Below are 12,070 nucleotides of genomic sequence, written 5' to 3' on the forward strand. Positions count from 1 at the left end.
CAAAACAAAAAATGTCGTAAAACAAACTTTATATTTTGTAATGCACTATTGTGATATGATACTAAACCCCTATCGGGAGGAATTGTGCTTGATTTTCATTTGATAAAGACATGATCTTTCAATCAGCTTAATGGAGGTCTCGAGCTGGCATGTCGACAACTACTAGTTGTCCTTTTTTATTTATGTATCATTGTCATTTTGCTTAGTTTCCTATGTTACTTTTTCTGAAATCGGACTCGTTTTTTTTTAAAACTGTTTACTGTGCGTATTGCAGTGTGTTCGTTTTTTTTCTACATTGGCTAAAGGTTTAAGCAGGGGGGAGAGATCTTACCAAACATGTTTAACCCGTCGCATTTTTGCGCCTGTCTCGAGTCGGAGGCTTCTGGCCTCTGTTAGTCTAGATCTTGTTTGTTTATTTGATTTTAGTTCATTTATATTTTTCGGAGTTTTGTGTGACGTTCATTTTCACTTAACTAGTACACATTTTGTTTCGGGGAAAGCAAAAACCCGACTCCGTGTGCGGGATTTTCTCGTCGGTTAAAAGACCCATTGGTGGCCTTTGGCTGTTGATCTTTGGTAAGGTTGTTGTCTCTTTGGCACATTTCACATTTCAATTCTCAATTTCATAGACTATTCGTTAATAATTGTACCTGTTACATTAAAACTAAAATGCTCTGATCAAATCTGAATTTTATTCCCGGATTTGATAATGTTTTGAAGGTTTTGCACGGCCAGTCATATTATACTATACATAATAAGTTTTGATAATGGTTGAAGGTCGTATGGTGACCTATAAGTCAGGAGCCTGTAATTCAGTTTTCTTGTTTGTTGTATCTCATTTTTTGTTTTTGTTTGTTATTGTTTTACATGAATCAGACCGTTTGACTTTTCGTTAATTTATTTTACATTTGTCAATTCTGGACCTTTAATAATTTTCTGTGCGGTATGAGTTTCGCTCATTGTTGAAGGCAGTGACCTATTTTTACTTGCTTCTACATCGTTTTGGTCTCTGCTGGAGAGCTGTCTTATTGGCAATCATACCACCTCTTTTTTTAAGTTTAACATAGTTGTTTTCATCACATCTATGATCTCTTATTGATAGTTGTCTTTATATTTCAATCATGCAACATCTTGTTTTATATCAATGTAAAAATAGATATTCTATTTTCAGCATTATAAATATCCACCACAATGGGACGTGGAACAGGAAAGTGGCGATGAACTGTCGGATGAGGTATCTCAGGCTTCGGAGTTATCAAAGTTACAAAGACAACTACGTGTTATGGAAAATGATAGAAGATCCTATGCCGAGGAGGCCCAAAATTATCTCAGAAAGCAACAGTAAGTCTACAAAAATATTATACCTCAATTACAAATTAAGCTGTGAATTCACAATTATCTAAAGGAGATTTGAAACAAAATGAATACGTATAACAAAATCGTTTTGAATGTTAGTTTTAAATTTAAACCAGCTTGACTTAGATGTAAAACATTTCAAATAGATATTATAATTATTCTATATAATCTCCTCCGTTTTTTAGTTGGATACAATCACTTTTTTTAATATTTTTATTTTGTAATACCGCAAAAACATGAAAAAAGCATTGAGTTAATTCTGTTTTTTAACTGAAAAAATTACTAAATAAACTTACTGAAGATCTGTCAAAGGAATGTATAATTATGCATGCAATATTAGAAATATTATATAGAAACGACTTAATTATATCAAGAAAATCAATAATTCACCAAATATGCATAAATTCCAGAGTCCACTTTTTGCTTTAAATTATGTTCGCCAATAAGATGAATAATCATTATCTGATTTCAGGCAATAAGCTTAATGCCTCGAAAATTTCAGGCAATAACTTAATGCCTAGTCGTTAGCTTATTGCCTAGGATTTAAGCTTAATGCCTAATTTCACTTATTGCCGCTAACATATACATTTTGTTTATATAGATTAGACCGTTGGTTTTCCCGTTTGAATGGTTTTACACTAGTAATTTTGGGGCCCTTTATAGCTTGTTGTTCGGTGTGAGCTAAGGCTCCGTGTTGAAGGCCGTACTTTAACCTATAATGGTTTACTTTTTAAATTGTTATTTGTATGGAGAGTTGTCTCATTGGCACTCACACCACATCTTCCTATATCTATATACGATCTTTTTCAAATAGGTTCAATGTACCTAAAATCTATAAAGTAAAATCGTAGACAAACGGGAGACAACCAAGTTAGAATCAAAACGCCAAAGTCAAAGACAGACCGACAAAATCAGGCGCGGATACAGAGGGGGGGGGGTTCCGGGGGTTGGAACCCCCGCTTTTTTTTGGACGAACAATGCATTTGAATGGGGACATGTAATTGGAACCCCCCCCCCCCCCCCCCCCTTTGTCCTGGGTTAGGAACCCCTCTTTTTTAAAATGGCTGTATCCACCCCTGAAAATCATTACACAAACAAAAAAACGACGACAAAGAACACAACTGTCTACATAACAAATCACAAAAACTTTCATACTGAGCAACACGAACCCTGCAAAAGAAAAGAAAAGAAAATGAACTCTGCTCCACATTCCACACCCGTCTGGTTTCTGATATAAAATACATTGATAAGTAATATCAAGTGAAAAGATATCATACAACAGCGATTGGTTATTGTCGCTCATCTAACTAAACATTAAGGATTTATAAATTAACGAAAGGAAGAAACAAACAAAAATGGATATATCGGCATGTAGTGGCTATTGAGTTGACATATTTTATGTTGAGAAGAGTTGGTCAAGCAATTAGATAATAAACTTTAAAAAGTAGATAATTGTGCCGTCCGTCTTTCAAAATCTGTATGGAGCCTCGATGGCCGAGTTGTCTAAGTAGATAACACTGTCTACACAGAGGTTGTGATTTCTAATCCAGCCAGCACGTGGCAAATGCGTTCGACTGTTATCCTAATTGTCTAGGATTGACAGTTTTCCTGCCGATTTTTATACAGGCTCTCTAGCGTTCTCCATTAACAAAAACTTACCGCCACGAATTAGCCAATAGTTCAGAAGGAGGTACAGTATTAAACAACAAAAATCAATCAATTAATCAATCAATCAAAATCTGTTACCAAAATGTTACTTTCAAGAAAACAATTTTATATTTTATACAAGGTCTGAAATAGCAAACTTATCCAAAGAGAATCTCGATATGAGAACAGTATTGAAGTTAGCTCAGAGTGACAAGAACGAGAACAAAGACCTGGATGATACAGAGAAACTGTTTAATCTAATAGAAAGTCTGGATTACTATAACAACAGCATCAAGTTAGAGAAAATGAGAGTTAATGAATTAGATAATGAGGTAATGTATTCATGTGGGTAGGGTCGTGCAAATTTAAATTTTCTTATATGTTTATGCCCCACCTACAATAGTAGAGGGGCCTTATGTTTTCTGGTCTGGGCATTCCTTCGTCCGTTCGTTCTTCCGTTGTTCCTCTTCAAGTTAAAGTTTTTGTCAAGGTAGTTTTTTTTATGAAGTTGAAGTCCAATCAACCTAAACCTTAGTACACAAGTTCCTCATGATATGATCTATCTAATCTTAATTTTCACTCAAATTTCACGGTCCATGAAACAAAAAAAAATGATAGTGTGAGCGGGGCATCTGTGTACTATGGACACATTCTTGTTTTCTAGTATTTACTTGTTCATTTCTAAAAAGTTTATGCTGCTATATCTTAGTACTGTTCCTTTTCAATGAAATTCCATAGCTGAAGCGAGACGACCTGTTAAAAAGTTCGAGTTCGGAACTTTTATTAGAAGAAAATATAGGTCCTATTTATAAACAGTATCATGAGTATAGCAGTGCGACTTTGAGATGATGTTAAAAAATTTCAATGAAAGTAACGTGCATTTCTTCCTATTTTTTTTTTATATATACTGGGTAGCTTTTGCGGGAAATCTCTCCAACCTTTCCTTATTGGAACAGTTTGTGATTGGTTTTCAAAGGTCCCAGCTTATTATAGAGATTAAGGCTGAAATGGTAAGTGTAAAGCCCAGTTTGACATTGCGACTAGGCTCATAACTGTACCACAGTAATTACATTTTCTTTCGTTGTAGATTCTTAAGGCAGAGAGAAAAATTGCCAACCAGAGAAAGCAAAACGGAAGTAACACGGAGATCATAACAGAAAAAAATATCCTGAAGAAAATCCATGTTATGGAAAACCGTCTAAATAAGGTATATATTTTATCTGTTTAACTACTAAGTATAAGTTAAACTTTAAAATCAATATTCTTATGAAAAAAAACACTTTCAAGATTTGTGACATGAATTTAAATAATAACTGCTACTACGCACCCTCGTCCGTTGCGGCATTGGTCGTTGTTATTACAGTTTTACTTCTTTTAAAATAAGCAATTCTGTGTAACTTTTGAATTTAATTCTCTCTTTTTGTATTGTACTCGTTTAATGAACTCGATTCAAAATTCTGAGAGTTACGTATAAACTACGGACAATTTTAATATGCTGACGGACATATGTAGTCATAGAACAAAAATGAGTTCCCACTAAAAATTTCCTATCATTTAAACTAAAATTGATATTTAAAAAAAAGATTACCAAGTAACTTTATGAGCGATTTTTTGTAAAATAGATACCATAAGATGTTGAAATGTCTGAAGTTTTTATTGTTCATTTGGAAATACGTTCGTTTTGATTATCTGATAGCTTAAACACAAATGCAAATTTTGTAGGCTACAGTTAAGTTCAACAACCAGTTAGCTGTTAACGGACATCTTCGTAAAGAGATAGACCATCTAAGACAGGAGAGGAGTGTATTTGATAACTTGTATAAAAAGATCAGCAAGGAGCTGAATGAAACTACTAAGAAAATGAATGACGTCATCTCTAAAGCTTCTGTGGCTTATGAAGAAAGGTAAATGTAAATTGCATTACATCATTTGGATGTTTTACGTTAAATCTAGGGGGGGGGGGGCTATTATACTAACTTTTAGTATAACAGGCCCATGTTAACTAAATTTCAAGTAATTGCATAGTATTGATAAAGGGTGTTTTCGTGATTGTCTTGTTTTATGTTTAAGATTTGTATAATAACGCCCACTGTCCTTGGATGCCATTATTAATATCGGCTTCGCCTCATACCCTTATTAATAACCGCGGACAAATAACAACAATTGTAAAGAGATAACGGAAACTTTATTACATATGTTTTTTTGCAAAAATGTAAAATGTCTCACTTGAGTTAGTCACTGGTAATATTTTTCTGTACCCTTAAATCGAAAATATCCCAGCACATTAAAATTCACATTGTTTGCAAAAATGTCTCACTTGAGTTTGTCACTGGCAATATTTTTATGTACCCTTAAATCGAAAGTATTCCAGCACATTGAAATTCACGTTTTTTTTGCAAAAATGTCTCACTTGAGTTAGTCACTGGTAATATTTTGGTGTACCCTTAAATCGAAAATATTCCATCACATTAAAATTCCCGAATGCAAGTAGCGAATGAGATCATTATCGGTGTTATTCGGCCCCGAGTTAAAAATTATTCTGTATTTCAATTCTTGGATAATATACGCTATTCTTTTTTTAACATGACCATGACCGGCAGATGAGTGACATAATGGGATGTATTTCTCGGGTATACTTATTTCTTGGAGATCATGTCATTTCATTGTAACTGATATATTTATTTTGATATCCACCAAATAGTCTGTATAAGAAGAAACCTCTTTAGTTTTTATAAAATTTATGCAGAGATGAAGCACAAACAAAAATGATAGCCCTGAAAGAAAGAAGTGAAAAGGACATTGCTCAGCATGAGTCGGAAATGAAAGATCTGCAGCGGGTTATTCACCATGACAACAAACTAAAAGAGTTTTTCAATGCGAAGTCAAATGACCGTGCATTGTATAAAGAGGAAGAAGAGGCAAAGAAAAGCAAAAGTAAGAAATGTTGTAGATGTTGTGATTTACCCCTAAAGTTTGTCACCTAGCTACTAACTTACAATCACAAAAAATAAGGGAGATGGGAATACTATAAGAGGCTAGTAATGCCCTTCAACGTCAGGCGCCAAACAGTAATTTTCGGCTACCGGTAGCGTCAAATTTGCAAAATTTTAACGTGATTCATCAAAATGCCCTTATTGTGATTCGTCAGAGGTCTCATATATAATTATCGTTACCGACATTTTTGGAAAAAAATTGACGTGATTCGTCAAAATCAGTCAATGTTTTTATCGTCTAAAAGAAAGTGTACAATCTATCGTCATTATGACCCTCCTATGATAGCTCTGGTTCATGCATTGTTTGTTGGCTTTGCTTGTACTTTTATTCGTTTTAAAGTAGTCAGTCGATTGGTGTGTTTTGTTAAGTCTGGGTTCCTGGCACAATAATATTCTGCAGACTTCAGATTTGAGAATATTTGAAGTTAAGCTTGCGAAAAAGAAAATACAACTACAAGATTTCATGTTAGCGTTTTGTTGTACTGTCTAATATATTGACCCATTTAGTATGTATAACTTGGATGCAACAGGTAATTTTAATGGAAGTGTCTTATTTGTTTCACAAACTGCTCATGGCATATCATTTAGAGATTTAATGATTATAACAATATAAACTCAAAGGCGTATAAGAGGGGCTAGGGGGCCGGGCATGACCCTCCCCTCCTTTTTTGTGGAAAGATTTTGATTTATTATATAGGAAATCACTGAAGTAAAACTGGAGCAGGTCCCCTCTCATGATAAGATCATGATCCGCCACTGGTACTACCAGTTAAATTTTTTGATAAAAGAAAAGCTTTCTTTCTAACATTATTTTATGTACATCTAGATTCAAAGGACAAGGATACTGACGCCGAAAACGTACAAATACAAACGTTCGAGGAAGCGATTGATAAAATAAAAGAAGCCACAGGGGAAACAGACATCGAAACAATCGTCGATAATTTCATCAAAAAAGAAGATGAAAATTTTGCTCTGTACAACTATGTCAATGAACTAAACGACGAAGTTGAACACCTTCAGCGGGAAATAGATGAAATGAATAGAGAAATCAAACGAATTGAAGCGGATGGTATAAAACAAGAAGACGAGAGAATTAAAGTTTTACAAGAATTGGAGGTAATAATATTTATTTTATAATCTATATTCAGACAATATACGTATAGTGTCTTGAAATATGAAATTTATTTGTATGAGTCTTAGAAACGGGAAAATGCGAGGTTTTACCGAGCATTTTCCCGTTTCGTGCCGAATACAAATAAATTTCATATTTCAAGACACTATACGTATATTGTTTTTATACTGAAGTCGATAAAAAAATGAAGAAAAAAATATGTAACAAATATTGTTAAAAAATAAAGTGTTTGGAATTTCCCTCTTGGGTACCATTTTGGGATATTTCCCTATGAGCTTAGTCCAGGCGGTAAGACATTGACATTTTAAGGAATTAGAAAGGGAAAATGAACTTATTAATAACATTTGATAAACATGGTATATAAATTACCAGTTTGAAGACATAACAAGTTTAAATTTATAAAAGTTTGACCATTGTTACTATACGTTGTCATGGTTGTGACGTGACGTTGTTGATGAAATATTGTAGTTCCGGTAAGTACGCGGGGCTAATAGGTTAGTTGGGGTCATTGGCGTATAAAGCTAACGTTTATACGTATAGCTTTATCTGTAGTAAAATAGCTGATTGCAGGATAAAATGAAATATCGGTTGTATTTTTCCTCTTCAATTCCGATTTCGTAAACAAAAAGCATGTGTAATACTAAGATGATAAAAAAAGGTGCAATATTGAATGTACTTGCAATATCGAGATGTAAGTGTGACATGATTGCCTCCCTTGAATAGTACACACTTCGTTATTTCGAATAGACAGAAAAAATATTACAGTCATTTCTTATAATTTAATTCTAAATTCCATTTTAAACCGTAGAAAACCACGAAAAAAATGTTGATGACGTCACGGTCACATGACTAAATGATGTCTATGGGCTGATAACAAAATAACGTCAGCCAATCAGAAGACGCGTTACATCCAAAATTAAATTATTTAATGATGATTATCAACAGCTACTGTAGTATGTGTACTCTTTAGTTTATCCCTAGTGATATCCACTGGATAAAAAAGTAAATAAAAAAAAAATACAAATATTGTTAACAAAATTAAAATCAGAAATAGTCAGTTTTATACCCGTCTTCAAAAGTTAAGAATTACGTATTTCAGACAGTTTTATGTCTGTAATCATATGTGAACTTTACTCTTTTATTCATGGAATAAGGACTAACGAAGTTACCTTGTTCGAAGTTTTGTCCCTAAAGTAACTGAAATGTTAAATGCGAGATGATTAATATTAAAAGAAATGTGTTTGTTTCATCAGATACGGGGAGATAAAATAACAAAGGAAACGGAGCAAGGCAACAAAAAGCTTGTGGAAATAAATAAAACGCTTGACCAGTTAAAAAGTGGTGTTCTGCATCTGTTTGGAGCCATTGATTGTGACCCATCATCCATTAAAGATATGCTGGGCAGTGAAAAGGGCGTCACCAATAAAAATATCATGAAGTACATGGGAATAATTGAGGGAAAAACTATGGATTACTTACAGAAACATGAATACAATGAAATGAAGGTACGTATGTATTCAATCGCGTTAGAGTTTCCATACAGATTGTGGGTATTTTCATTGGCTAATCAAGAAAATATTGATGCGTCATTGGTTGGATGCGTTTCATTTTTGAACAGTTTGCATTTGATTTTAAATAGCAAATTACAGACAGTGCGAGAAAGTTAACCTGCACATGGGCGATCGTTGATTATAATAAAGCTCTAGAATCATATCTGGTTGAAGACAGACATGTGAAACGTACATTACTAGTATGTTAATTATAGAATGTCAGAATCTGACTGATGAAAACTGTGAATGATTGCTATTCTTTTTACATGAAATAGGGAATTTCCAAATGAAGAATCGGTATATTTAGTAAGTTAAAGAAAGGTCGTCGGATAAGATATTAGTCCATAAATTAACAAATATACAAATGGTTCAATATTGGAGCATAACTATTTCCCTTTTATCCTCTAATATATATCACTAGCCAATTGAACAGAAATTGCAACAGCCTTTTGATTTATAAGTTTCTATTATTTGAAAAAAGTAAAGAATTACCAAGCAATTTACGACGTTTACGTCTGAATTATTTCATATGATGACAGAATGTAACTTACGACAAAACAGCCCGCCTCCGGGTGCGGGATTTTCTCGCTGTGTTGAATATGTTGAAAACCCATTGGTGGCCATCGGCAGTTGTCTGTTCTTTGGTAGGGTCTGTTGCTTCTTTAACACATTCCCCATTTTCATTCTAAAAGAGGGGCGAAAGATACCAGAGGGACAGTCAAACTCATAAATCGAAAATAAACTGACAACGCCATGGCTAAAAATGAAAAAAAAAGACAAACAAACAAACGATAACTACACATGCCACAACATAGAAAACTAAAGAATAAACAACACGAACCCCACAAAAACTAGGGGTGATCTCAGGTGCTCCGGAGGGGTAAGCAGATCCTGCTCCACATGTGGCACCCGTCGTGTTGCATCTAAATGTTATTAAGCTGAATATCTTATTGTTTCTTTTTTTCGAAGTCTCTCTGATGACCGTCACCGGGTGATGACTTGTTAACTTGGGAAGTTCAGTCTTTTCAAACTTAAACAAATGCATATGGATATTTATATTTTCCGTGGAATGTACAGAGAATTACATGCCTTTCAGTAGTTTGAACAAGTCCTATCATATTTCAGAAAAATCCACCTCCTCCTGAAAAGAAAGACAAGAAAGGAGAGCCCTCGACTCCTAGTACACAGATGACAAAGGTGACTGAACCGCCACCGATTTCCATTAATCCACCATCAGCCGCGTGAGTACATTTCCATTCCTTTGATTACTATCAGTCCTATCTACCAATTGATCGGTAAATATCCATAATTATTTTTCAAAAGTACCATGCTTATAATATCATGTTTAGCATTTCGATGTCTATCGGCGTCTATTCAAAACTAGTCTGACGGTATATATAAAGTAATTTTTTTTGAACTTCTGATAATCCTGAAATCATATTCGAACTTTATGATAATCTGTATTTCAAGAGAAGTTCTTTTTTATTTTGTTTGTGTATGGTCAACTGAATAGTCAACCATCTTCCAGATCTTCAGTAAAGTTTATCGGTGTAAGATTAACACATCATTCCTTAAATCTTTGATTAGTCATTGATCCTAAAATCTGTTCTCAGCTACATATGTTTACCCCCTCCCTTTATTTGTTTTGCATATACAAGCAACAAACTAGAGAGACAGACTTTTGAAGATATTAGATTATGAAATCTGATTTCATATATAAAAAAAAAACGAAAACATATTCCACTCTTGAACGTTTGTCATGTTTGTATTTGGATTTCAAATTCTTTGGCTTTAAGCATCACTAAAGCGACATAACTATCGAAATGTGCAACTGGTACCGTTTATGTTAGCACCAAGAACTTATTGTGTCATGTGGAATTCTTTTAACCTTTAGCAAACATTTAAAGACTCAAAACATAGCAATCGGTGCTCATATTTATTATTTATATCATACATTAACGCATAATAAATGTATCCACAGTTCAATATTTGTCAGATCGTCAGCCTCAGGTGTATGTTGATTCTACAGTTAACCATATGAGTCCGGTTTTATATTCTTCAATCGTAAATCTGGTATTATGCCTAAGTGGTATTTGTGTTTGCCTCTAATCGCATGTTTATTGGTTAAAGAAATATTCATCCCGGACAGAGAACATGTAAAACATGATAGTAAATGACGATTAAATTTAAAAATTATTTTGGATATGGGTAGAAATAAGTTTGACGGAATTTTCAGTCTATTCTAACTGAAGGTCTGAAGACGAGCATGCAGACACTCTTGTTTGAAACACATGTTAAAGGTTTAAGCATGATCAGTTTTTCAAAAAAGAACATTATTTGTTTCTTTAATAGTGATGACGAAGAATTGGAGATACCAGAAGAACAAACCGAGCTGAGGCCGCTAACACACGAAGAACTGAAATTAATAGCTCAACGAAATATTGGTAAACGGGTTAACACATTGGCTGTCCCGTCACCAACAAAAGCCGCCAAATCACCAAGAGCTACATAAAGAGGACACATCTGGATAACACAAATGGGTTAATAAATTGGTTCTAACATGTTTCTGATCTTTATAGTTATTGTCAAAAAAATCACAAAGTAGTCTTTTTCTAGGACCAGTGTGCTTGCTAACGATGTAAGAACATTATAAATTTCCATTATAATCTGTTGACTTAAAGTTTACATATATGCATCTTTACTCTATAAAACATTCTGCAAGCCTGTGCAAACTTACTCTGTCGTGTCAGTTAACAGTCTGGAAAAAAAACCACGCATATACTTAAGAAATAATTCCTTCATGTCATGCTCTATGCTCATTTTAACATGGGTAGGCATTATATTTGTCGATATTTTACACTGAGCGTTAGCGAGGTGTAAAATGTGGTCAAATATAATGCCTATTCATGTTAAAATGAGCATAGAGCATGACATGAAGGAATTATTTCGATTCTAATAGGACAAATACAGTATTTTTATAGGTCGAAGCGTACGAAATTACCGTAAAAATGTTTGGCTGTTCCCTTTTCCTTCTCGAGGAGTCTGTGCATTGCATTTCAAATTTGATAAGTTTAAATGCTACGAGCAGGGTAAATATATGTTGTTTCATAAAAAAAAATATAATAAAAGTTTATTTTAGCTGCTTAAATGTATATATTTTAAAGGATAACGATGGAAATAACGTTAATATAAACAGTTCGTGCGCATGTGTCAAACATATTTTGTGCTCATTAGAACACGGCTTTGTTTACAAAGCGTAATAAGGACGTCATATTAGAATGTGGATTCATCAATATTCGCTGGATATTAATATTCGTGGATTTCGTGGTTACTGGAGAACCACGAATTTAAATGTTCAACGAATTACAAATTTCAAAAGGAATGTATGCAGA

The 12,070-nt window shown here is 33.9% G+C and overlaps 1 protein-coding gene across 1 annotated transcript; it reads left to right on the plus strand.

Moving 5' to 3' along the window:
- Positions 1 to 1,171: 1,171 nt before the first annotated feature.
- Positions 1,172 to 11,243, plus strand: LOC139509335 (coiled-coil domain-containing protein 63-like; the record flags this gene model as incomplete). Its single annotated transcript, XM_071296129.1, has 9 exons — positions 1,172 to 1,341; positions 3,146 to 3,335; positions 4,091 to 4,210; positions 4,726 to 4,907; positions 5,750 to 5,937; positions 6,823 to 7,112; positions 8,382 to 8,633; positions 9,804 to 9,919; positions 11,031 to 11,243. Coding segments are annotated over 9 exons (1,668 nt in total), but the record flags the coding sequence as incomplete, so codon positions are not given.
- Positions 11,244 to 12,070: the final 827 nt, after the last annotated feature.

This window comes from Mytilus edulis, unplaced genomic scaffold, assembly GCF_963676685.1.
Source record: "Mytilus edulis unplaced genomic scaffold, xbMytEdul2.2 SCAFFOLD_927, whole genome shotgun sequence".
NCBI classification, from domain to species: Eukaryota; Metazoa; Mollusca; class Bivalvia; order Mytilida; family Mytilidae; genus Mytilus; species Mytilus edulis.